This window comes from Saimiri boliviensis, chromosome 16, assembly GCF_048565385.1.
Source record: "Saimiri boliviensis isolate mSaiBol1 chromosome 16, mSaiBol1.pri, whole genome shotgun sequence".
Classification (NCBI taxonomy): Eukaryota; Metazoa; Chordata; class Mammalia; order Primates; family Cebidae; genus Saimiri; species Saimiri boliviensis.
Genome location: NC_133464.1, coordinates 58,234,116 through 58,261,299, shown reverse-complemented (window position 1 = coordinate 58,261,299; position 27,184 = coordinate 58,234,116). Strand labels below are relative to the sequence as shown.

Here is a 27,184-nt window from a genome sequence, read left to right as displayed (position 1 = left end):
CATCTGTTTGTTTCCTATCCTCTTTCTTTCTTCTTTTTTTTTTTGGTGGGGGGCGCAGTAAAAAGAGAGGAAAAAAGAAAGAGAAAGAAAGAAAAGAATGAAACAGAGAAAGAAGAAAGAGGAAGAGAAAGAGGGAGAAAGAGAGAGAACAGGAGTCTTGCTTTATTGCCCAGGCTAGAATGCAGTCTAAAAATGGGTACTGAAAACCTCTTTTATGCCAATAATTGTGCTTAACAATGGAGACAGGAAGGAATAAGGGAAGACAATAACAAACAAGCAGCCAACCAATATTTTATTTAAACCTGTGAAATGCTATGCAATTACTGAGGAGTGATTTACTTCCAATTATGTAGTCACTTTTAGGGTAGGTGTGATGTGGTACTGATAAGAATGTATGTTTTGTGGATTTGGGGTGGAGAGTTCTATAAATGTTTATTTCGTTTACTTGTTCCAGGTCTGAGTTCAAATCCTAAATATCCTTGTGAATTTTCTGTCTTTTTGATTTGTCTAATATTGACAATGTGATGTTAAAGTCTCCCACTATTGTTGTGTGGGAATCTAAGTCTCTTTATAAGTCATTAAGAACTTGCCTTATGTATCTGGGTGTTCCTGTATTGGGTGCATATATATTTAGGATCGTTAGTTCTTCTTGTTGCATTGATCCTTTTACCATTATGTAATGACCTTCTTTGCTTCTTCTGATCTTTGTTGCTTTAAAGTCTATTTTATCAGAGACTAGGATTGTAACTACTACTTTTTTTTTTTTACTCTCCATTTGGTTAGTAAATCTTTCTCCATCCCTTTGTTTTGAGTCTTTGTATATCCTTGCATGTGAGAGGGGTCTGGATGCAGCATACCGATGGGTTTTGGCTTTTTGTCCAATTTGCCTGTCTGTGTCTTTTGATTGGGGCATTTAGTCAATTTAAATTTAGGATTAATAATAATATATGTGAGTTTAATACTGCCATTTGATGCTAGCTGGCTGTTTTGCCCATTAGTTGCTGTAGATTCTTCATTATGTTGATGCTCTTTACCTTTTCGTACATTTTTGGAATGGCTGATACTGGTTGTTCCTTTCTATGTGTAGTGCTTCTTTCAGAAGCTCTTGTAAAGCAGGCCTGGTGGTGATGAAATCTCTGAGTACTTGCTTGTTCACAAAAGATTTTATTTTTCCTTCAGTTATGAAGCTTAGTTTGGCTAGATATGAAATTCTGGGTTGAAAGTTCTTTTCTTTTCTTTTCTTTTTTTTTTTTTTTTTTGGAGACGGAGTTTCGCTCTTGTTACCCAGGCTGGAGTGCAATGGCACGATCTCGGCTCACCGCAACCTCCGCCTCCTGGGTTCAGGCAATTCTCCTGCCTCAGCCTCCTGAGTAGCTGGGAATACAGGCACGCACCACCATGCCCAGCTAACTTTTTGTATTTTTAGTAGAGACGGGGTTTCACCGTGTTGACCAAGATGGTCTCGATCTCTTGACCTCGTGATCCACCCGCCTCGGCCTCCCAAAGTGCTGGGATTACAGGCTTGAGCCACCGCGCCCAGCCAGTTCTTTTCTTTAAGGATGTTGAATATTGACCCCCACTCTCTTCCGGCTTGTAGGGTTTCTGCTCAGAGATCATCTGTGAGTCTGATAGGCTTCCCTTTGTGGGTAACCTGACCTTTCTCTCTGGCTGCCCTTAGCATTTTCTCCTTCATTTCAACCCTGGTGAATCTGACAATTGTGTGCCTTGGGGTTGCTCTTCTTGAGGAATATCTTTGTGGTGTTCTCTGTATTTCCTGGACTTGAATATTGGCCTGCCTTGCTAGATTGGGGAAGTTCTCCTGCATAATATCCTGAAGAGTGTTTTCCAGCTTGGATTCATTATCTCCGTCACATTCAGATACACCTATCAAAGGTAGATTAGGTCTTTTCACAGAATCGTATATTTCTTGGAGGCTTTGTTCATTGCTTTTTACTGTAATCTTGCCTTGTCATTTTATTTCATTGAGTTAATCTTCAATCTCTGATATCTTTTCTTCTGCTTGGTCAATTCATCTATTGAAACTTGTGTATGCTTCGTGAAGTTCTCCTGTTGTGTTTTTCAGCTCCATATATTCATTTATATCCTTTTCTAAGCTGTTTGTTCTTGTTAGCATTTCATCAAACCTCTTTTCAGTGTTCTTAGTTTCTTTGCATTGGGTTAGAACATGTTCTTCTAGCTCAGAGAAGTTTGTTATTACCAACTTTCTGAAGCCTGTTTCTGTCAGTTCATCAAACTGATTCTCTATCCAGCTTTGTTCCCTTGCTGGTGAAGAGTTGTGATCCCTTGGAGGAGGAGAAGCATTCTGATTTTGGGTGTTTTCATTCTTTTTTCACTGGTTTCTTCTCATCTTTGTGGATTTATCTACCTGTGGTCTTTGTAGTTGGTGACTTTTAGATGGGGTCTCTGAGTGGATGTCCTTTTTGTTGATGATGAAGTTATTTCTGTTTTTTATTTTTCCTTCTAACAGTCAGGCTCCTCTGCTGTGGGACTGCTGGAGGTCCACTCCAGATCCTCCTTGCCTGGGGATCACTTGCATCAGCTGCAGAACATTAAGGGTTGCTGCCAGTTTCTTCTTCTGTTATCTTTGTCCCAAAAGGATACCCACCAGATGTCAGCCTGAGCTCTCCTTTATGAGGTGTCTCTTTGGATATATGAGGGTCAGGAAGCTGCTTGAGGAGTCGGTCTGTCCCCTATAGGAGCACAAGTGCTAAGCTGTGAGCTCCGTTGTTCCGTTCAGAGCTGCTGGGCAGATCGTTTAAGTCTGCTGCAGCGGAACTCATAACTGCCTTTTTTTCCCAGGTGCTCTGTCTGGGGTAGATGGGGCTTTATTTGTAAGTTTCTGACATGCTGTTGCCTTTTTTCAGAGTTGCCCTGCCCAACGAGGAGGTAGCCTAATCACAGTCTGCCAGCATAGGCGTTGCTGAGAAGCCGTGGGCTCTGCCCAGCTGCTGTGTGAACTTCCTTGTGGTTTTGTTTATAGAGGTATAGTTAGAACTGCCTCGGTAATGGTGGTCTGCCTCAGTAATGGCAGACTGCCTCTGTAATGGCAGATTGCCTCTGTAATGGTGGACTGCCTCGGTAGTGGTGGACTGCCTCCATAATGGTGGACACCCTCCCCCCACAGAGCTGGACCATCCCGGGTCCAGCTATGCTTGCTGTAAAACTCTCAGTTCAGCCGGGCACGGTGGCTCAAGCCTGTAATCCCAGCACTTTGGGAGGCCGAGGCGAGTGGATCACGAGGTCAAGAGATCGAGACCATCCTGGTCAACATGGTGAAACCCCATCTCTACTAAAAATACAAAAAACTAGCTGGGCATGGTGGCGCGTGCCTATAATCCCAGGTACTTAGGAGGCTGAGGCAGGAGAATTGCCTGAGCCCAGGAGGCGGAGGTTGCGGTGAGCCGAGATCGCGCCATTGCACTCCAGCCTGGGTAACAAGAGCGAAACTCCGTCTCAAAAAACAAAACAAAAAACCTCTCAGTTCAGAGCATTTCAGATTGCTGGTCTTTGTAGGGGTGGAACCTGCCACGCCAGATCGCCTGGCTCCCTATTTCAGCCCCCTTTTTTCAGTTTAATGGGCCACTCTGTCTCCTAGGCATTCCAGATGCCAGTTGAAATGGCCACCCAGATTTGTGTGAGTTCTTGTGCAGAGACCCGCTGCGCTGGCTGAAACAGCTGTGCTGGAAACTTGTAGCGCTTTTCCCCCCAGGAATCTCCCGGTCTGTGGGCAGTAAAAGCTCGTTTGGAAATTCGGTGATCACTCACCCTCTGCATTCTCACTGGGAACTACACTCCAGAGCTGTTTCTATTCGTCCATCTTGGATCCTCCCCCTACCACCCCAACCCCCCTCCCCCCCGGCAGTCTATACTTTCAAAAGTTCAAATAACAACCAGGAGAGATAGGGAAAACCCAATTGGCTTTTTAAAAAATGAATACATGTCAAAGATTTTATGTTAGGCATTAATTAATTAACTGGCAGAGTAAGACGTTACAGCCAGTCCAAAGGAAAATCCAGAATAGAACATACATAGGCAATGGAGGATGTGAAAATGAATTTGTTAGCAGACACACAGCTGGCTTCTCCCATGGGCAGGGTCGGGTGTGGGGATTAGGTATGTCTGCACTGGACAAGATTTGTTTACAATAATACCAGTATTCTTTTCAGTTGTGAATAGGTTAGTAAAGATACTGAAAGGTGTAGTCCCCTGTAGAATCCGCCCAGAAGACTGTGCTAGACAATACCTGAAGTTCCCCTAAAAAGATACCCAAGTGATCTATTTTTGCCCATTTCATGTCTTTCTCAGTTTACCTGACTGTGCTTCCCCCTTCCTCTCCTGTGATCATTATAATCTCAATGATTACCCTTTATCACAAAAAAAAAACAGACTAGTCTTAAAACGCTAGGCCTAATTATTTATATTGGTACAGTAAAGAGTGTTAATTAACCAGATAGGCACTCAGATTTGCTTTGTATATACAGAGCCACACAGTATTCAACAATTTTACAGTAAGCCCACAAAATTCACTTCTTCCTGGAACTTTTTATAAAAAATCTTAGACTGGACTTTTCTTTTTTTTTTTTCTCTCTTTTGAGACAGAGTCTTGCTCTGTTGCCCAGGCTGGAGTGTAATGTTGCGATCTTGGCTCATTGCAATCTCTACCTCTTGGGTTCACCCAGGCTGGAGTGCAGTGGTGCAATCTTGGCTCGCTGCCATCTCCACCTCCTGGGTTTAAGCCCTTCTCCTGCTTCAGCCTCCCAAGTAGCTGAGATTACAGGCATGTGCCATCACACCCAGCTAATTTTTGTATTTTTAGTATAGATGGGGTTTCTCCACATTGGTTGGACTGGTCTCAAACTCCCAAAGTGCTGGGATTACAGGTGTGAGCCACTGCAGGACTGGACTTCTCAAAGCCTCTATTATATGCCATACCAAGGCTAGAAAACCAAGCCCAAGAAACTCTACCATATTTTACCTACAACACTTGCAACAGTTGAATTCCTCAAAGTTTCCACCATTTGCTAGGTTCTTGGCCTGGTGTCTTCCTTACCAGCTGTAAGGCCAGGACCCTGCAAATCAGTTACCAGGCCAGTTTTCCTGGGAAGGCTTTGTAAGCCTTGGCTCCATGAGTTCTTAAAGTGGCTAGTCATATCTGATTCAATGAGCATCATTCCCACATATGACACACCAGGTTATACAGTTGATTTGCCCAGTTATATCTTGTGGATAGATTCTCATTGAATCGATGCAAATAACTATGTTTCCATGAAAATTAAGGAATCTCTGTAACAGTTTTTTTTAAATTCTGGGCAATCAGAACTGGATATCATTTCTTAAATGTTTTGATTTAACTTATAAAATAGAGTTTATGAAATTGTGGGTTAGAGATAGCTTTAAAATAAGAGAAAAGGCACCCTCACATATCCAGAAAATAGAGCATTAAAACAGCATCAACAGTATTCCAGACAAATAACCACAATAAAATTTCCCTCTTCAGTTCATTCAGTTCTATGAATGAACTGTAATTAATTCTTGTTCTGATGGTTCTTGGTTTAGCAGTTCACATTCATGAAGCCATCTGCATCCAGACTAAAAAGAGTCCAGAAATGCAAGGAAATCCTGACTCAATCCACTGGCACGGCTTAAAAATTATCTAAGCAATGGCAGCTCAGCGGCCTGTGCCAAAGAGTCGGTTCTTTGAAATATCAATATTTTAAAATACCTAGTACAAATAGTTCTTTACCATGAAACTCTGAGGCCGTCTTTTATTGAAGTCACAAACTCTACTTTATAGCAGAGCCCTTAGGCAAAGATGAGAATGATACAAAATTATCTACGGATTACAGAGATTTAGTGATTTAATGGTTAATTTGTAATTGTGATCAATGATATCAAAATGAGGGAAAGTAAAATTCCCCATTGAGATATGCTATATAACTATTTCCTAAGAATTGTGATTAGTATTTCCCCAAGGGTGGAAACATATTATAGACAATAATGACATTGGGAAATCGCTACAGTCTTCCAATAAAACATATAATTTCTGAAATACTAATAAAAGTTTGTTACTGACTTAATCTAGGGCAGGCTGAGCATCCCTTCTGATCTGACATTTATTCTGATGTACTCTTAAAATAGTAACACATCAAACAAATGCAATTATTTATAGCATTTCTTTTTAAAAATTTTTTTCTTTTTTCAGGCAAAGTCTTGCTGTGTCACCCACGCTAGAGTGCAGTGGTATGATCACAGTTCACTGCAGCCTCAATCTTCCAGGCTCAAGCAATCCTCTGATCTCAGCCTCCCTAGTAGCTGGGACTACAGGCGTGTACCACCATGTCTGACTAATTTTTTTTTTTTATTTTTGAAGGGACAGGGTCTCACCATGCTGCCCAGGCTGGTCTCAAACTCTGCCTCAAGCAGTCCTTCTGCCTCAGCCTCCCAAAGTGCTGGGATTACAGGCATGAGCCACTGTGCCTCACCACATTTCTCATCTTTATGGTTTTCCAGGACCTCTCTGGGAAATCTCAAAGTGAATTTTAGGCATAAAGCACATCCTAAAAATTTTATTTTTTCAAAATAGAGGGTTCAGTTTGAAAAGGCAAAACCAGAGTCATCAAGGGAATTTTAAGTAGGGTAAGATAGGAGCACAGCTGCTCAAGAAACAATACCTGGTTATCTGTATTCACAGCATTAACACATTTTAAAATAAATGTAGATGATAACACAATTTTAAATAATTTAAAATTCTGAGTACTCCTTGTTCTTCTTTCTTAAATCAAGAACATTAATCAAGTTAATATAAAGCACTAAAAATGATTCTGGTGAGACACGAAATTTCTGCTAGCTAGGCAGACTCCACAGAAGGTAAAGAATATCCTTTCACATTGTAGGCATTAATCAGTAAACTAAGGAAGCAAGCCATCAAAATTGAGGGAACTTAGCCAAAATTGTAATGCATTTTATAGCTTTTTTTTTTTAGACTAAAGTATTACAAGCCAAAGCAAGTAAAACTCACTTTCCAAGTTTTGTCCTTCATTTTTTCTCTTTCATATTGCAGAACAAACTGACATTTTAGGATTGTCCTTTTCATCTTCATTCTCTCAAAAGTATACAGTGGAGTCTTCCAGAAGCTACATGATAAGTGATATTATGATTATGATAAATGTAGAAGGAGATGATTATCCAGCCCTCCTATTAGTTCAGACATTAGAAAGACTTGCAAAAATTGTAAACAATGTCATTTTTCTCACCAAAATTTTTTGTTTTGGAAAATACGTATTTTTTACAGAATATATGACCTATGTTAAAATGAAACGGATTCATTTCTATTTTCAAATGAATATTTTTAAAATGTCTCAGTTTTAATTGTAAATACAGTAAATATCAATCATTATCACGTATTAAACCAAAGCTCTTTGGTGTCCTCAAATAAGTTTTAGGAGTATAAAGGGTTGTGAGAACCAGAAAGTTCAAGAACCACTACTTTGAGACAAAACTGCTCTGTTTTTCTTTGAAAAACAAAATGCACACATCATTGTATTTCTTTTTCGTTATTGCTCCTGGCATAATGTCAACCACGCATTTAAATTATAATAATTAACCAAAGAAGCTAATTTATATTTCACAGAGAAGATTAGGAAGAGGGAGGATATGGACAATTGAAAATCATCCCCTGTAATCATTTTAGCAGACTAGCAAAACTCATGAACACACATTACTGAAATTTCCATAGAGACATAAGGTACCTTTACATTCCCTTAAAGTGGTAAAAAATGAACTCATTGATTGACACAACCAAAGGTATAGCCTCACTAGAGCATAGAAAAGTAAGCAAACATATATAAACTTAATATTATACTTTATAATCAAAGTCACAGTATTCTAACTTAGAAATTATCTAGATATCCAATGATTATTGATTAGCTCAAGTTAAGATTAGTCCATTTTATTACGTAAAAATCTTGGAAATTTAAGTTGATATGCTACGACACATAATTGCTATTCATATAAAAATTTGTCAGAATAATTATTCAATTCAGCTGAATACAAATTTATGTTTTTAATAATTTTAAACATTATGAGCTCATTTGACCAGCTATCCTGAATAAATTTAGGAGAAATAAACCCACATAAAATAAAATGCACACTTGTATTCTGCTTTAAAACCTATATTACTAGTCTCATTTGCCAAATGAAACTTAACTTTATGAACTTGGATTCTTAAAATATTAATGATTGGCTAGCAATTTTTATTAAAATAATTTTTATGTTAAGTCTAGCAGGTTCAAAATAGTAGAAGTGTGATCTGTGATTTTAGGAGGATTCAATTTATAAAAGCACTTGTTTATCTCTGTCAGAATAAGTTCTTTTAATTTAAAAGGTATCATAATCCAATTTATTGACACCCTCTACAAGTAGGAAAGTATTCCACATACAGCAAGAGGTGAAGGCTTTTCTGGATTATAAACACATAGACACACAGAGCTTAATAGCTTTAGTTTTTCAACTTCAGCCACAGATCAAGAATAAACAGAAACACAAAAAAATCACCAGTCCAAATATTGAAGAGCTGTTCTCTTTCCCAGTAGAAACAAAATTCTTCATTGATCTGAGCTCAAAAATAGATGAACATACCAAAAAAAAAAAAAAAAAAAAAAAAAGATCAAGAAACTTCTCTCACCCAACAGAGAGTGGATCTCTGTAAATCTGTTGTTAGTGATCACTCAGACCATAAAACTAAATTCGCCATCATTTTTGCTGCCAAGAGGAGGAACTTGTCAGCCATGCGCAAACTAGAAAGAAAAATAAAACAGAATCAGGAGAGAGGGAATAAAAACTAGAGAAATGTAGAGCCTGTGACATTCAAGTCTGTTACTGCTATGGATTCACTCTGGGAGCCAAAAAAAGGCAGGCACAGCTGGTCCCAAGCCACCTGTGAGATGCACACCTCGGGTAACACAGTTTACCTGGCTGTGTCAGGTAAATCCAGTGGGCATCTCTACGGATGACCTCCAAAACTCTTCAAGAATAATTTCTTAAAAGGGAAAATCATGACTCTTGAACAAATATAAAATGAACACCTAAAGTGTTATAACTGACAGATTACCTCTTCCTGGGGCCTGAGCACGTCAAGGAGCATTCAGACTTATTTTAAATCCTGGACACTCTCCTGACCTTTAGCATGTTGAAAGTTCCATCAGGTTTTTAAGATCTACACTTGGGGCTAGTGAGTGTGCACATTGGCTGACTTTGCTGAGGTTTCTGCCGTAAGGCCTTGCATTTGTTCTCCTAAACAGTCACTAACCCTTGGTTTCTTTGACAGCGACAAAGTCCAGGCCCTCTCCTATGCACAGCATACACGGCAGCTGATCTCCTGTGGCGGGGATGGTGGGATTGTCATCTGGAATATGGACGTGGAGAGGCAGGAGGTAGGTGGCACTGCAGGGTCCTGTGGTTCTGGCCCTGCCTCCCTTCCTGCTTATTTCTTATTTCTTTTATGATTAAACTGTGAAATAAGGCATGGAATGTCAAAGAATTAGAAATTATAGCATAAAAGGAGTTGAGCTGGGTTCCCCCCCCACCATAAATTGGCAGGTAACATTACTGGACGGAGATTTCATGAGAATTTTGACTGAGACTAAGCTGTTTAAATCTGTTACCATTCACAGCAAAAGTACAGGTGAGAAAAAGAAACCATCTATTTCCTGGTGATTAGTCCTTTGGTATAAAATGCCCTATAAAAGCAGAGGACTCATGTAATATATGTTGTGGGGGGGAAAATAGTGGCTAAGGTGAAGCAAGAATCCTTAGTTTGGTATTAATAGAAATACTAAAAAAAATAACTTTGTACTTCATAAGTCATGTTCTAAATAGTTCCTCAGACATAAATATATCGTTAGTTTTTTAGCATGTATTTACATGTTATCAGAACATTCTTTTTTATGAGTTTTCATTTTCATCTTTGAGCATCTTAACGAGTATGTTTCCTGCATATCTCCTTTGATAAGTACTTTGAAGTTAACCGTTTTCCTGTTACGTTAGAATTATTCTGCGTAGACTTTCCCTTTGATAAGGCATATTCTTATAATTAATTTCTTGCAGGATGCAAGAATTAAATAGAAAAGCAACTCTTTAAAAAGACAAAAGGAGTCTCCCACCTTCTTTCTATGCCCTCACCCCAGTCTCATTTCAAGAGAGTAGTTGCTATTACCCACAGTGTAATGCTTTTTCAAATGCCAGTAATCATATGCTTAAGAAGATTAAAGCTTTATGTGCTCAGATCTTAAGTCCATGGGAGTTCTATCAGTAACTAATCAAAATGATCATTACTGTTAGAAGGTGGTGAATTGTAGAACACTGCTGCTTTTGAAAACTATACTTGGCACCATCAATATAAAATCTGGGGATCTTTGCAATGAGTGTTGGTCCTGCTAGCCAGGTTCCCTTGTGGCCGATGACTATGTCGTGAGTTGGTTCTGCATGGTAGCCTGCTTTTGGTTGGTGACAGTCACACCTGGGCTGTCCTAACTTCCTTCTGGGCCCGCCTAACCAAACCAGGGGAGGGAAGAAGGACCAGATTCTTTTCCCTTAGTGCACGTAGTCTGGACCCTGTGTGGACAGGAGCCAAAGGAGGATAACAGTGTGGTGTCCAGAGATGAAACCAAGTGGTTTATTGGCAGTTCTTTGAGCAACCTTGTTTAAATTATGCCTCTTGATATGCAGCTATAGGGACACCTAATACTATTGACTAATTTAAATAATCTTGTCCAGTGAGTTAACACTCTAAATAAGCAATGGAGATGGTTCCATTCATTTTTTGCAAGTTTTTAAAACATGTGTTTCCTGAGATTTTTTGTTTTAATCTTAGCCTCAGTGGAGCTGTGTCCTGGTTATGGTAAGTGCTGTGTGATGCTCACCTTGGGAGGTCTGAGACATATAATGAAGTCATCTCTAACTTGAAGTACCGATAGAGTTTCTGGAAGAAAAGGCTTGTAGGAGGAAACTTCAGAATTCTATCAAATGGTGTAAATGAAGAAATTATAGTTGATATATGCTAGAACATCAGTGCTGGGTATTTCAGAAGGGATGGAGTCATCTTTGACTAATGTTCTCAGTGAAGGATTGATGGAGGAATACTGTGCTGAAGGACCAACAGGGTCTGGATGTGCTCTGAGCAGGAGGAGCACATGGGCTTTGCAGGCCAAGAAACAGTAAGACTAAGAACAAAGTTAACATGATAGGTTGATGCGGTCCATTAGTGCTTATGAACACTTGAGAGAATCAGTCAGAAATGAGAGGAAGGCAGCTAGCTGAAAGATAAGGGCAGACGATGGAAGACCCTGAGTGGCTTGATGCAGATAGAGTGACATCCCTTAGGTTAAACAGATGTTTTATACAGTTAACGAAATACTGTTTTTGTTAACTTTCAGTATTTTTTAAAAGTATATATTGTATATAATATTCTTGGTAGAAAGTTATAAAAGGCTCATTAGTAAATAGAGAAGATGTCAGTTACTCATACTACCACCACCCAGAAATATCACTCTGAATGTGTTGGCAGACATCCTTCCTTTTATCTCTACATGAAACACGTGTGTAAGACTTTTTTTTTTTGTTAAACAAAAAACAGACTCACAAACATGCTGATTTTTCCCCCCCTTTATTGGTCCTTAACTCCTAAATGCCTCCTTACAGATACCCACTGTGATGCATTTGATGTGTGTCCTGAACACACATGCTTCATGCTTCCTTATAAAAGGGGCGTGTGTGTGTGTCAAAGTTTACATAACTGGGCTGGGCGCAGTGAATCATGCCTGTAATCCCAGCAGTTTGGGAGGCCGAGGCAGGTGGATGACTTGAAGTTAGGCGTTCAAGACCAGCCTGGCCAACACGGCGAAACCCTGTCAACAATACAAAAAAATTAGCTGGGCATGGTGGCGCATGCCTGTAATCTCAGCTACTCGGGAGGCTGAGGCAGGAGAATTGTGTGAACCTGGGAGGCAGAGGTTGCAGTGAGCCAAGATGATACCATTGCACTCCAGCCTGGGCAACATGGCAAGATTCTTGTCTCAGAAAAAAAAAAAGTTTACATAACTGATGTTCTATAAGGCTGATTCTATTTCCAACTTTCATCATTGAACCCTTCTGGGCTCTCCCATCCTGCTGTTTCTTGTGGTGCTTCTGCACAGGATGCCGTAGTGTGTAGCAGTCACATTTTACTTGTTTCCCAAGCAAAGGGCATGTAGATTGGCACAGACTCCCTGACACCACACACAGTGCCCAGCTGACCTTGTATGTGTCCCCTCAGAGACCTGCCCTGTGTGAGACTCTCAGGGCCAGAAACCCAAGGGTGGGATCAGTTGAAGGTATGTTCTTGATTTTGCTACAAATGAGTACAGCTGTTCGGTTTGTACAACCGAACAGCTGTACTCATTTACACTTCTAATGGAGAACAGGGCAGTTTCTGACACCTCACATCCTCACCAATAGCTATTGTTACCTCCTCTCTGTTTTTGCCCTTTTGGAGACAGAGGTAAAATAGCATCTCATTTTTATTTGCATTATCTGTTTAACAGTAGATTTGAGCATCTCTTATGAAGAGAGGCTCACTTTAGCAATTCAGACTTCCCTGACTGTGAGCTGCATGCTCATATCTTTTGTATCTTTTGCCAGTTTCTCAAGTGTTTCTTGTTATTTCCATATGGATTTTCCAGGGGGATTTTGTATACAGTAGTTTGCAGGAGTTGTTAGTTACAAACTTTATAAATATCTTCTCCTAGTCTCTCTTAACTTTGTGCTACGATACTATTTAATAACCTGGGGGTTTTGTTTTAGTTTATTATATATTGAACATGTTCCATGTCTTTAAATATTTGTTTTTGCTACATAATTTTAATGGTAATAAGCTGGTATTTGAGAAACTGTTTCACAAACAAACATTAATACTGCTTCCTCCAGCCTCATCCCTTGTTTCCTCCATCTGCACTCCAGCCATCCCGAAGTCTCAGTTGTCTTGTCTGAGAACCTCAGCCTGGGTCAGAGGCTCTTGTGATGCCTGATGCCTTGATCATATTCTCATGATGGTGGAGATTCTTTTTTTTTTTTTTTTTTTTGAGACGGAGTTTCGCTCTTGTTACCCAGGCTGGAGTGCAATGGCACGATCTCGGCTCACCACAACCCCCGCCTCCTGGGTTCAGGCAATTCTCCTGCCTCAGCCTCCTGAGTAGCTGGGATTACAGGCATGCGCCACCATGCCCAGCTAAATTTTTGTATTTTTAGTAGAGACGGGGTTTCACCGTGTTGACCAAGATGGTCTCGATCTCTTAAGATGGTGGAGATTCTTATTTACCACTGCATCCCATCCCCAGGGCCTGCCACAGAATAGGCATTCAGTAAATATTTTTTGAATTATTGACTGAGAAATCACACCTCTGTTTTTTACAAACATATCCTGATTACTCCATAAATTTCTGTTTTTTATAAACACATCCTGATTACTTCATAAATTTCATCAGGGTCAGTGGTTCCATTGTCCTTACCGCTGGCCACTGTGACCTGTTCTGTGCTTTATTTGACAAGACCCCTGAATGGTTGGACAGTGATTCCTGCCAAAAATGTGATCAGCCTTTCTTCTGGAACTTCAAGCAAATGTGGGACAGTAAGAAAATTGGTCTAAGACAGGTGAGTGATACGGTTGCTTCATCAAAATGTAATTGTGCGGAAATAGTTCAGCCCATGTGGTCTTAGAATAAATAACACCCCTGGGTGGGGGTTGTGGGGAGGGTAAATTATTACCCTGGAGTCACCTTGTGATTGCACAGTAATTTACTCTCCTTGTCTACCGTAGCTCATTCCTACTGGATTTGGTTTCTGTAGTGGGTGGTTCCCAGTACACAGTTAGGGATATGATTTTAGAATTCTAGTGGCTGTTATACCTTACAATTAGAGGTGTCATGCTTAGTTTATATGGATACCAAACCATGAAATTACATAATTGGTGTTTCTCTCTCCTTAATTATTTCACTTTCCCTCTTTCTGATTAATTTTAGTTATTGAGCTTTACTTACAATACTCAATCTAATTCCATGGTTCTGTTTGGTCTTCCCCAAGGAAATCAAATGTTAGGTCACCTAGGCTTAGCATGGCCAAAGTCAGCAGATTGAATCAGGTTTCCTGCATGTTCTCCTTCAGCAGCGTGACTCCAGAGTTGGCCCATAATCTCCAGAGATGGCCCTTTCTCATACACCCACCTTTCTCATACACCGGCTTTAAGATCACCCGGTCACTGGGTGGTTCCTCTTTAGTTCCTAGTATGATAATTGGAAAGGACCAAGAGTAGGGAAAGCAGGCTGGGTGCGGTGGCTCATGCTTGTAATCCCAGCACTTTGAGAGGCCGAGGCGGGCAGATCACGAGGTCAGGAGTTCAAGACCAGCCTGGCAAATGTGGTGAAATCCTGTCCGTACTAAAAATACAAAAATTAGCCGGGCATGGTAGCTGAGGTCACCATGAGGCAGAAGAATCACTTTAACCCAGGAGGCAGAGGTTGCAGTGAGCCAAGAGTGTGCCACTGCACTCCAGCCTGGGCAACACAGCAAGACTCTGTCTCAAAAAAAGAAAAGTAGGGAAAGCAAGAGAGTAGAGAGGTGTCCATCCCTGTCAAATGTGTTTCCCAACAGTCCTTGTTGAATAAACAGAGCCCCAAATGAGAACACATCTAATGTGTTCCCTTTAGTTCTGGAGCCCTCTTGTTCAGCATCCTCACCTGGATGCGATTAAGTATATCTCTGTCTGCCAGGAGGGGTGGGGGGGTGGGGGTGGGGGGGTGTGGGGGGTGTGGGGGGGTGTGTGCCTCAGGAGCCATGATGAGCATCTGTTTTCTCTCCCTCCTCCAGCACCACTGCCGCAAGTGTGGGAAGGCTGTCTGCGGCAAGTGCAGCTCCAAGCGCTCCTCCATCCCCCTGATGGGCTTTGAGTTTGAAGTGAGGGTCTGTGACAGCTGCCACGAGGCCATCACAGATGAAGAGTGAGTTCCCACAGCCTGCATGCTGCTTCAGGTTGAGGCGGGGATGGAATCTGAGCACTGCGCTTGGTGCTGCAGCCATCACCTGGGTTGCTCTAGTTTCTGCTGGTTTAGAATATAGTCTGTGGCAAGCAGTACAAGTTGTCCTTTGCCACTGAGAGATTTGTGTCATCCTGTGAGACAGGAGAAGAGAAAGTACACAAAGAATTCAGCTCTGTTTATTCCTATTTTCTAGGTTATGTGCCTTTAAAATAGGTGCTGTTAGAGCAAACTCTTCTGTCTGCTGATTTACTTGAGAATCGTCCAGGAGTGTAAGGGCCCAAGGGTCACTTTCTAGCACAAGCTGGTATCTCTACAGGAGTTCAGTGAGTCCACAGGGTCCAGAAAGTTTCATTTCCTTGGAAGAGCTAAGTTGCTTTACCCAAGAGGCAAATATTCCCAGTTGCCCAGTTACTCAGCTGGCCGCTTGTCAGACCTGCCCAGTAACCTGGGACATAGGTTACTACCCCTCAGTCTGCTGTGGAGGGGCGCAAATCTGTGTTGTCTCTTTAACATTGGCTCATTGAAAGCTGCTCCCAGACGTAAACACGGTGCTCTGCAACATTTTCCTAATTGTAGTGACTAACAGGAGGATCTGCAGGGTAGCTTGTCTTCCCAATCCTCCCAGCACCTGGTATTACAGTAAAATCGCAGGTAGTCTTATTTATCCATATCAAATGTAAAATAAGATGCCCTTGCAGAAGTATGCATATATGTTCATTATTTCCCACTCATCATATGTGATGAAATTAGTAAGAGGGTTCTTCTCATTGAACTAGGAAGTGCAAGAAACCTTAGAGATATTCTGCTTGAATTCTTCACTTTATAGCTAAACACATAGACCCTAAGAGTCTAAGGGACTTACAGTTAAGCTTAACTCTTCTAAAAATTTAAAGTAACTATTTTAATATACTGAAGATCTAGCCTGCAGATTTAGCTAGAGAAAAAAAAGTTGTCCTGAGAGAGCCCCCTGCAGTGGTGTGGATCCCGTGAAGCATGAGGAGCACTGTCTCCTAGGCTGCGCCCCGCGCCCTTCCCCACTTGCTTCCTCTGCCTGTTCTCTGAGGAAGCACTTGGATTGCCTCGGGAGCGCCTAGGCAGTGGACAAGCCTTCTTACTTTAAAAAAAAAAAAAAAAAGGTATGTTTAAAAAAAAAATCCAAAAATGATGTCTATTTTTTATTTTGTTTTGCATGTTACAGCTTTAGAATACTATACAAAAACCAAGTCTGCAGTCATACCGGTGAAAAAGGAAAAATGAATAGAGGTGGATAGTTCTCCAATTAGAATGAATGACACTTAGTAATATCATGGGACACTTAGTACTATCATGGTCTTTTTTCTTTTTTTAATTAAATAGACAAAGGTAGACTATTTTACTGGCAAGTTCTTCTGAGCTCACACTTAGCAGAGGCACTGTGGTTTTTAAAAGCTCAGGTGGAGATTATTGCTATATTAGACACTATTGGAGCAAGACATTCTCCAGAAAGACTTTTGGAAATTTCATCTCTTTTCCATTTTAGTAGGAATTCTTGTACTTTAAAAAAAAAAAAAAAAATCATAACTGGTTGCCAGGGAATGAAGGCAGATCTGAGGAGCATTCCTATGAGTGATGCCGTTTTAGCCATGAGGCCGGAATGTAGAGCCTAATGTCATCCTAGATCTCTTTGATTCATATGTCACCACCTTTTCCTCTCAGAAACTTTCTTTGCTCCTTCCAGACGTGCACCCACAGCTACCTTCCATGACAGTAAACATAACATAGTGCATGTGCATTTCGATGAAACCAGAGGATGGTTACTGACTTCTGGAACTGACAAGGTTATTAAGGTAAGATGCCATCTTATTAAGAAGCTTTCCATCTTTGGCCTCATATAAATACACAGGAGTACCAAGAACATGGGAAGTACTGCTCTAAAGGTTATCCTTGGGTAGCCAGGCTTGGTGGCATGTACCTGTAGTCACAGCTACTCAGGAGATTTAGGTGGGAGGATTGCTTGAGTCCAGGAGCTGAAGCCTACAGTGAGCTTTGATCACATCACTGCACTCAAGCCTGGGTGACAAAGTGAGACCTCAACTCTTAAAAAAAAAAAGTTACTCTTGAAGGTGAGTGTTTTTGAGAACCTGTTACAAACCTGCTATCTGATACATGCACAGCCTCTTGCCAGGCACTGGCTCAACACAAAGAAACAAAACATAGCTCCGGCCTGCAAAGGATAGTCTACTTGGGACAGACTCTTTAAAAAGACTGTAATAGGTCACATGTGCAGCAGTCAAAACAGTAATACAGATGAGAATTTATAGCACACTGAGCTCTACCTCCCTGACCCATTCTTTGAGGTCACAACAGGATTAGGTGGCTAAAATAACCCACTTTGGAAGCTACCAGATCTTCATGACTTTGAGAGGAAGTTTAAAATAAACTCTGGGGCCTGGGTGATGGCTCACGCCTCTAATCCCAGCACTTTGGGAGGTGAGACTGAAGATCACTTGGTCCCAGGAGTTCAAGACCAGCCTGGCCACCACAGTGAGGCCCCCATCTCTACAAAAAAATTAACAATGAGCCAGATGTGGTGGTGCCTGCCTGTAGTCCCAGCTACTGGGGCAGCTGAGGTGCAAGAACTGCTTGAGCCCAGTAAGTTGAGGCTGCAGTAAGCCATCATTGCACCACTGCACTCCAGCCTCAGTGACAGAACAAGACCCTGTCTCAAAATGATGAATTAATTAGTTAAAATAGAATAAACTCTGGGAGCCTCAGGTCTTTTATTTTTGAAAATGAGATATCTTGTAAAGTGGAAGTTTAAATGGAAAGGACACAGCATGTGCTTGGTGTCCAGTTAATAGATTGAGGTATTTAATGGATTCAGTCAATTTGGAGGGTAGGCCAAATCTATGTTGTCCCTTTAATGTTGGCTCATCTACAGCTGCCTCAGCTGTAAACACAGTGCTCTGCAACATTACCCTTTAAGTGACTCACAGGAGGATCTGCAGGGCAGCTTGTTTTCCCAGTCCTCTTAGCCAGTAACAGATTGTCTTCCCAGTCCTCTCTGCCATTATTCATTAGCTGCATCAAAATTTCAAGCTGTCATTGTCATGTTTTTGAGCTTTCTTTGAAGTTTTTTGATGAAAAAATATTTTATAGATTTAGAAATCATATTAGTATAGTATGTAGTTTGTTAAATGGGGGAAAAAAAATTCCTTGAAGAATTTAGTTATAAGGACTGTTATCAACACAATTTAATTTTAGTTCATTCTGTATTTTCTTTTTCTTTTTGCAGCTGTGGGATATGACCCCAGTTGTGTCTTGATGACTCTCCCAGGAATCAGAAAGACAGTATTTACTAAAGAAATGGTTGTTTTCATCCAAATCATCACCAGAGCAGTAAAGCAGATGTGTGAGAAGTCAGAAACTGAAGACCCTGGATGAATTTGCAGATTACCTGTGCGTACAGTGGTAACCCAGCAAGTGCACACTTGCAAGGGGACTCTTCCAACTTGTTCATACAATAGAAAAGAAGCTATTTTTTTAACAAATGGTTTATACGGTCTGGCTGTGCTGCATTGTTTTGACTATACCGAAAAATCTGTGTGGGGTGTTTAACTTTTATACTTCTCAACACTCCATTTTACTTGTTGCTTTGTGTGTCAGAGAAATAAGGGAAGTATCTATTCAGAGTATTTTGGTCATTATAGTTTCTGTGTTTTCTTTACTTCAACATGTGTCATGTGGCCAGGGTCTTTTTCTTATCTTCCCCTGCATCTACCTGCACCTTCTCTGCCTTTACTGGAGGGGGATGTTTTTACATTATTTATTCCAGTGTTTCTGCTTTCATGTCCTCCTCAGTGGAGAGACTTGCAAACCCATCATGTGGGTTTGCCAGGCTGCGGGAATCGCCTGAAGATTTGTTTGTAATGTCTGCCTCATTCATGTTCTTATTAAGTAGAAAAGACTGTGTTTCTGCCTCAGTTGCCTCTGTCTTTTCCACATTAAAAAAAAAAAAAAAAAAAAATGCTGTGAGAAAGCTGTTCCCAACCATGGTTATCACAGAAGTAGATTACTTTAACTCAGAGCTTCAACGACCAGTGCCTGGATCATTTAGAATTCAGTTGGAGCCTCCTGAGCCTTAGTTTTTTGACACAGCTCTTCCTCACTCATAACAGTGAAAAAGAACGACACACATGCAGAACCCTACATCAGCAGTCCTCAACTTTGTTGGCATCAGGGACCGGCTTCAAAATGAAACTGTTCCACCTCAGATCATCAGGCATTAGATTTTCATAAGGAGCATGCAACCTAGATCCCTTGCATGTGCAGTTCACTATAGGGTCCGTGCTCCCATGAGAATCTAATGCCACCGCTGATCTGATGGGAGGCGGAGCTGAGGCAGTAATGCTCACTTGCCCGCTGCCCACTTCCGATGTGAAGCCCCACTTCTCTCCTCACAAGCCATGGACTAGTACCTGTCCGCAGCCCAGGGTTGGGGACCCCCCACCATACATGCTCTGAAAATAAGTGTCTTTAAGATGTGTTTTTCTGTGTGACATCATCTCTGAACTGGGATGTGTTCATTACAGCAAGGTTGTAATTCTGCTGTATTCCTGACCCTCTGTAGTTTGTCCCTTTAAAAACTAGATATTTTTCATCAGAACACTTTGCACACTTTACTAAAACAGCATGTGATTGGTCTGAGACAGGCACCTACAGCGCAGGCTGTGTTCCCATGGGGAATGGAAGAGAGGACTTTAGAGAGTACACCTGAAGGACTCTCATTTCTAAGGGAATCCAATCACGCTTGAGAAAATGAAATACTCTTGTGTGTAGCGGCTCAACTCAGGATATTGAAGTCCTTTTTAAAGTCTTATTTTCACCTGTAAAAATGGAAGGAAAATTAATGGAAAGCCTGCCCTGGGTGCCTGCCCCTCCTAAGCACTTTACACATACAGCTCATTCAGCCTCGTGTGTCCAGAGCATCAGGGAGCTCACCAGTCTCTTGAGGATCACAGGGCAATTGTTTGTCCTTCCCCACCCAAGCCCCACCCCACAGTGTCTTGCCCTCTTCTGATTTTGCAGGTTTTTGGTGGTAATACATGTGGGAGTGAAATTGAAATCCCATTATTTTCCCTCTTTTCCTGGAAAGCCGTTTTTTGCACTCAAAATCATTCATTCCTTCTCTAACTAGGGGGAAGTACTACAAGCCATCCTCGGTACTGCCCCTACGTGTGCTTTCTTCCTAGAGGTGATTCTGCTGCCCCAACATTGGGAAGTAGGACCAGCACATGTATCCCACGCAGCCATGGTCCATGGCGGCTGTTGCCTGAGCCATCAGACCAGATCAGCCCGTGTGACCAGAGCCCTGAAGAGGCACACACGCATGCACCGCACAAGGCTGTTAGCGCTTGTCATTTCGCTGCCCTGGTCCACACTACCCTTGCTTGCATCAGTCAAAAGTGTTACAACTACTTGGAGTCTTTTCTGCATGATTGCTCTGTGAGAGAGCTTTAATAAGGGAATGAAATTTAAAAATATTCAAATATCTATTTTGTAGTTTATTACTAGAACCTGCAGCCACTTACTAAGTTGTATGTAATAGAGGACTGTGTGTGGGAAATGAGTAATAGACATGAATCACTCTACTTTCCCTTTCTGAACTTTGAGCTTGGCCTGTCTACAGAGAGAGGAACACAGTATTAGGACAGCAAAGCCCCAGCAAGCCTGTGTGGGTTCTGAGATGGGTTTAGATGCATTCAGACCTCATTCGGGAAACAGTGTCCCGTCAGATTGTATATGTACTCTACAGTCGCTCTGGCCCGTGGCCCTGCATGCCACTGTACCGTCTCCCTCCCAGCCCACAGAGCCACACAGAGGCTGAAGGTACTTCACATCTCACTGGTGTGGAGAATCACGATCAAGAAACCACAGATAAGTCGAGGTATCCATTGCTCTTCCCTTTTCTCTCATATGTGTGGGTGCTTGAATTTGGTGAAATGCGTTTAGCAAACCAACTGTGTGTCTGTAATACTGTGAATTCTTGAGTTTTGCATTAAGTGTCTCCCCCATTTCTGTAATTTGTAGAGAAATATGTACTGGTGTTGAGTGTCTTCCAAGCATTTTATGGAAATGGAGGCTCCATTCCTTAGGAGTGAAAGCTGGCGCCGGCCCTTGGGTTTTGTTCTGTCCAGGTGAACTCTCATAATTCTTGTTTTACCCTTTGGATTTGCACTTTACATATATTTTTGCTCTATTACTTAAACATATAGCAGCTCTTGCCAATAATGCCTAACGTGACTGCGTTGAGAAAGTGGCAGATCAACACATATCATACAGAGTTGTTCTCTGCCTGGCGGGACAAAATCAACCACATGCTCTCAGTTCCTCCCAACTAACGACATTACTTGACATTACTGCCTGAATGTGTCTTCACAGTAGCAAAATTGTTTGAGATTCAGCATTTGGAATCTTGTGTCATTTTGCATTAGGTCTACCCACCATAATGAGTTTCTCATTTGATTGTTTTAATTATTCAAGAAATCATGAAGTCACAACACTGGAAGGGAGCTTCAGAGATCTAGAGTGTTCCAAGCAGAAAACACATTTAGTTATACCAGGCAGTTAGCTGTGGCTGAGATGTAAACGAGAGAGTCTAAAAGAATGTTGAAGGAATAGCTGTTTTTGAACATTACTTAGTAATGGCATAAGTGGGAAGAGAGACTTTCAGCGCCTTGAGACAGGGTGCTCTCTGGAACCAGGTTTGTTCCTCTTACTGCAAGTGTCTATGACACTTATTTTGGCCCCGGCCCTGTGGTGGGGGAGGTAATTATTGCCTTCATCCACATAAATTCCTTCCTACACATCCCCCTTAGACCACCCCAGGGACAAAATTGAAACGGAAATCTAGGGGCACTTAAAATTCACCCTACCCCATTTGGCCATGATTCCTGGGCTTACAGCACTGCCCTTATGGAATATTGTATTTTCATTTTCTGAAATTCATTTTATAAAAGTATAGGCCAGGTGCCATGGCTCACACCTATAATCTTAACACTTTTGGGAGGATCACTTGAGGAGTTCAAGACCAGCCTGGGCACCATAGCAAGACCCTGTCGCTACCAAAAATTTAAAAATTAGTTGAGTGTAGTGGCACACTCCTGTATTCCCAGCTACTCAGGAAGCTGAGGCAGGAGGATCACTTGAGCCTAGGAATTCAAGGATGCAGTGACCTGTGATTGCACTGCAATCTGGCCTGGGCTGCAGAGCAAGACCCTGAATAAATAAATAAAAGTATAATTTATTTTTACCTGACATTAATCACTTCTTAAGGCCCAAATTTTGGTTTTTAAGCAAAAGGATAGCTCTAACTGTGGGTCACAGTTACTGGACATTCACTAGATGAGATTCCTTTGGTTATGGCTGTTCATAGAAGTTTAATTGTATGTAAGTGTTCCTGTTCACTAAGATTTATATTTAAAAGTGAAAGAAGGCACTTTACCAATACATTCTTATTTTTTTCTCCTTTAAAATAATGTTGTTGAATTTTTCCCAGTATGAAAGCAGATATGTATTAACTTGAGATGCGAAAACGCAGAAATTAAGTTCATGTTGAACACTGAGTTATCTAGATGATCTTTGAGATTTGGATGTTCATATCAACCGTGCTGAGTGCTCACGAGGCTTTAAACTAGGCACTGGCGGTGCAAGGCGTCTGAGGCCCATTCCCAGGCTGGGCAGAGGTCACACAGTGAGTAAATGGGTCATTTCAGTACAATGTGGTCGTGATAGAGGCACGCCAAGGGTGCCACTAACCCAGCAGGTATGGCAGGAGGAGCTTCACAGAGGAAAGGACTTGAGCTCAGTGTTAAAAGATGAGGAGTGAGTCATAAGGGGGAAAAATGGAAATGACTTTCCAGGCTTCAGAAATAGCATAAACAAAGGCTTGAGTGCTGGAGTCAGTGTGGTATGTCCAGGGATCACAAGTGGGCTGGAGCCGCCGGAGAACAGCCAAGTGGCTCAGCTGCAGTCCCGGAACCAAGCTCTCATCACTATCAGATGCTGCTGCTCCCTGGCCTCAGAGGAAGCAGCACACGGCTCACCAGGAGGGGTTTCCGCAGGGCCTCCTCCTGCAGCCAATGCTACTATCAGTTTATAGTATAATAGTATCAGTTTCTTTTTCTTTGGAAATCCCTAGAGCTGTTATCTGAAAACGACCCAGGATAACTAATTTTGGATCTTTGGGTGCACAGCCTCTCACTGGAGTCTGGGAGGAGGAGGTGGAGACTATTACATGCACAGCCTGCAACCAGGGACTCCCATACCAATGCCAAAAGTGTGCTGGGCTCAGCTGGTCCACTTTGGTAAAGGAAAGCCCTGGACCTGCGGCAGGAAGGGATTGTTCTATCGAGTGTGGCACTGCACGGACAGGCGCTGCCGCGTGTTTGGGTGCAGCTGCTGCCCTCCACTTCCTGCTCTTGCAAGTCACAGGTCATTCCAGTCCAATGTGGGGGTTTCTCTTCACAGGGGCACTTGCAAGGGCAAGGGAGAGATGTTTGTCAGTTCACGTCAGGTCTGCCTGGGAGACCCAGCCCTGTGGAGGCAGGAACGCTGCACCACATGGGGGCATGGCAGTGCCTGTCTTTGCTCTTACGTCATTTGCCTTTTCCTTGTAGGACCCAAAGATCTATGTCCAAAACAGTCCAGAAACATCTGTTTTCCTGTTTAAACTGCAGCTCAGCTTCATAACCAAGAACCACATGTCAACCCTTCAGGGTTGTGGTTTGTATATTTAACTTTAAACATTATACTTTCCACCAAGAAGCCTACTTAGGTTTGACACATGAAAGCAGTGTCTAAAAATTAGATCTGTCCTAAACTGGAATGGGATGACTTCCTGGCATGTCCCATACTAGGGAATTTTTTCTTTTAACCAAGAGTATGTAGGCTTTGCCAGCTATGTTGAAAGGGAGATTAAAGGCTTGAGTAAGGGATGAATTTAATCATTCTTAAGGTCCCTTCCAGTCCTGTGATTCTATGATTCTATGAGTCTTGCTTATTACTGGACTTGCCTAACCCATCACCTGACCTGCCCGCATATTGCTGCCTTCGCTTGGATAAAGGAGAGTCTATCACCACATGCCTTTGTTGTCTTCCATCATACCAAGTGAGTTGCTTTCTGGACTTTTTCCATCTAGAGGCTACTAAGTTCGGTTTTGGAAAAAGATGAAGTTTCTTTTCATTAGTTTGTAGGAAAAAAATTTTTTTAAAGATGCTAAGGGTGGAAATTAGTCATGGTACCATCTCATTAAAAATAGATACCTCAAAATGTTTACCTTTACAAGTCAAGAATAATATCTGACTTGGAAGTGTCAGGAATTGCAGGTTGGCTTAAAAGTTAGATTGAGAATCTGACCTTGATATTTATGATTCTTTTTTCCCTTGGCTATTGGGGATGCATGAGAAGGTGAGCGGTCACTCACAAAGGGAAAATGGTTTGAAAAACGTTTCTCATATATATACTCTTTATCATTTAAGTGGATGGCAGCCTTACATTAGTAGTGTATGCCAATATGAAGTATGGACCAAAATACTAGTGTCACTCGTAACCATTGTACTCATGTATTTGTGTCTTATACCATTTGCCTTGCTTTTTAAATGACTTTGTTTTTTCAAGGTACTGTCATTTTGCAAAAGGAAATCTTTATATGAAAAGTACAAAAACTGTTACTAACTGGAAAACAGGGAAGGTGCTGGCCCCACATTAGTGCCTGTCTACCACTCAACTTCTAACCAGGGACATGGATCTTCCATTCTGTACCTCCAGTGGGCTGCAGCCCACTTCTGGACCTGGCTGCCATGGGCATGTTATCGTATCGGTATCTTTTTCTTTTTTTGAAGTGAGGAGATTCTTCAGGAGGTCAGGCTGAGAAGGTAATAAGCCTGGCATTGGAACAGATTTCTCCCGTGTGGTCTGGCTGGACCCCTCCGGCATTTGCCACACTCCCTGCCGGTCCTGATCAGTCCTGACTTTGACTTCCTGAATGTGATTAGGTGGTAATGAGCAGGAATTTCTGAGGATGTTGAAATGTCTGTATCCAGGCCCCCATTCAAATGCTGCTGAATATTGTGAATGTTTTTACTCTGCTCACTTTCCCGCTGTGCTTCCCTCTAACCAAAATAGACGTGTAGCCGTTACCAACGTACGACTCTCGCTGTGGAGTTGCCTCCATGGTTTAAAATAAATGTCTGTGAAAACCTTTCTGCAGCTGTGGTCCCGTCACTGTTCCATGCAGCCACACACACACCGACAACCTCGCTGTGCTGTTTAGCCCCATGGGTTCTGTCCAGTTGGTGGGAAGGGGAGCTTCCAACCACTCCGCCTGGTCTAGACGCCAGGGAGAGCTGCTGTCTGGAGGTGAATTTGGGCCCGTTCACCATAGTCTAGCACGTATACGGGCTGTGGCCGGGGAGCCCCTTTCCTTTGTCATGGAAGTTGGCTTTTTCCTGCATTTAGTACTTTCCAAATGAGGACTTCCGGGCAAACACTGCCAGGGAAAGCCTCTTTTAAAACTTGTGGGGTTCATTTTATGGAGAAGGAAAACAGGTACAAAGATACCAAGTGACCTGCCTGTTACGGAATCACCGTTGAGGGGGTGGCTGAGCTGCCCTGTCCCGGTGCTGCCAGCACAGCCTTGCGCACATCCAGCACTGCTGAGGCCCATCTTCCTCCTGCAGAAAAGGAGGCATGCAGTTAAATGGAGCTGGTGCGTGCTTGATAGCACCACCTTTTGTCAGAAAGACGCTGAAGTTTCAGGCTGGCACATCCAAAAAATCCCTTCCTTGGGGTCCTTGGCTGATGGGACACTTCCATCCAGGGCTCAAGGACCACTGAGAAGCTGCAGCCATCTGGGTTTTCCTCAGGGGTATGAGTTATGTTTATTCTACCATGGACACCAAGAATCTATGTAGATATATTCTAAATCTGTGCATTGGTTTTGTTACAGCTTTCCCTGGAGTCACTAAGAGGTAAAATGCTATAAATTAGAGGTTTTATCTCAGAATAGAACCAGAATGCCAGATGCATTACGGAAGCCACTCCTAATCTTAAGCAAATGTAAACTAGGCCTCATGTAAACGGTTTATGTAAACACACATTGTCCCTTGGTTATGCTGTGCTCCTGGGATCACGAACAGCAAAGGCAGTGCCCAGCCCTCTCCTGCGGGGGTGCCCAACACCAGCCTCTGACACTGAGTATCTGAGAAAGGGAGGGGAAGCACAGTCCACACCGGGGCATTCCTGCCGCCTCCACCCCTGCCTCCCCTCAGACTGACAATGGTGGTTCATCTCAAACTTCAAATTCTTTAGAAAACCACATTTTCAAATAAATGAGAGACTTAAACAAGAAAAGAGCCTGCTGCAGGAGTTCAGGGTGAGCCTAATCACAGCCCCAGTAGGATTTATTTTGAAACAAAAGTTCCCATACCTTGTAGGCCCCTCACTGTAAGGCACAACATCTTCAAGGGGAAGTTGAAGTTGGGTCTGTTCACTGGTCCCTAGACCACACCTTCTGGTATTTTCTAAGGCAATTCTGATACCACGTTGTTTCTGGGTTTGCCTATTTAAATGTTTGAGCCAGCTGTTGTAGGATTTCAATGAATTTCTCTTCTTCGGCCAGTGAGGAGGACGTTCTAGCGAGAGGCAAGTGTGTAGAAACTGGTTTCCGATCTAAAAGTGAGAGGGAACAGCAGAGGCGTGTTAGCCGCGGCAGCAGAGCTGGGCCTCTGTCCTTGTGCTGCTCAGGCCCTGAAATGACGCCTGCTGGGGAGGGAGTGGTGGTGCCCCGCGGGTGTTAGACCCCATCCTGCCCTCAGAGGTCCCACATGGATTAGGCAGCGTGGGTCGATTGTGAAGTGCAGTTTGGGAACTGGCAGGCTGCACCCAGGGCTGGGCAGGAGACCACGTTTGAATGATCAGTGGGAAGGGGCACGGCTATCCTCCCAGACACCCCAGGGGTCACCAGCGCTTCAGGATCCCTCAAGCAAGGTGGTTTTCTCATCGAGAAGAGAAGAAAGAAGCAGAGCAAAGAGCCTGGCTTCCACCCAAGGTCAAGTGT

At 42.4% G+C, this 27,184-nt stretch overlaps 2 protein-coding genes across 9 annotated transcripts in view; one reads left to right on the top strand and one right to left on the bottom strand.

Annotated features, from left to right (window-relative positions):
• WDFY2 (WD repeat and FYVE domain containing 2) overlaps nucleotides 1-25,329 on the top strand; it is a 191,729-nt gene extending 166,400 nt beyond the window's left edge. For all 4 annotated transcript variants that reach the window (XM_003927176.4, XM_074387659.1, XM_074387661.1 and 1 more), the window contains 5 exons: nucleotides 9,347-9,452; nucleotides 13,603-13,704; nucleotides 14,917-15,047; nucleotides 16,804-16,912; nucleotides 18,361-25,329. In XM_003927176.4, the coding sequence (XP_003927225.2) occupies nucleotides 9,347-9,452; nucleotides 13,603-13,704; nucleotides 14,917-15,047; nucleotides 16,804-16,912; nucleotides 18,361-18,390 (478 nt within the window). In that variant the 3' untranslated portion in view covers nucleotides 18,391-25,329. The remainder of the gene's footprint in view (nucleotides 1-9,346; nucleotides 9,453-13,602; nucleotides 13,705-14,916; nucleotides 15,048-16,803; nucleotides 16,913-18,360) is intronic.
• The window catches only part of DHRS12 (dehydrogenase/reductase 12), a 41,606-nt gene continuing 35,030 nt past the window's right edge, over nucleotides 20,609-27,184 (bottom strand). For 4 of the 5 annotated variants that reach the window (XR_005580500.2, XR_005580497.2, XR_012514358.1 and 1 more), the window contains 2 exons: nucleotides 26,555-26,796; nucleotides 20,609-25,799 (listed from right to left, as the gene is read on the bottom strand). Coding sequence is in view for 1 of the 5 variants with exons in the window: in XM_039473147.2 (XP_039329081.1) it covers nucleotides 26,687-26,796 (110 nt within the window). In the remaining 4 variants the exon portion in view is untranslated. Of the gene's footprint in view, nucleotides 25,800-26,494; nucleotides 26,797-27,184 lie in introns of those variants that run through there. The other variant, XM_039473147.2, reaches the window with a different exon arrangement.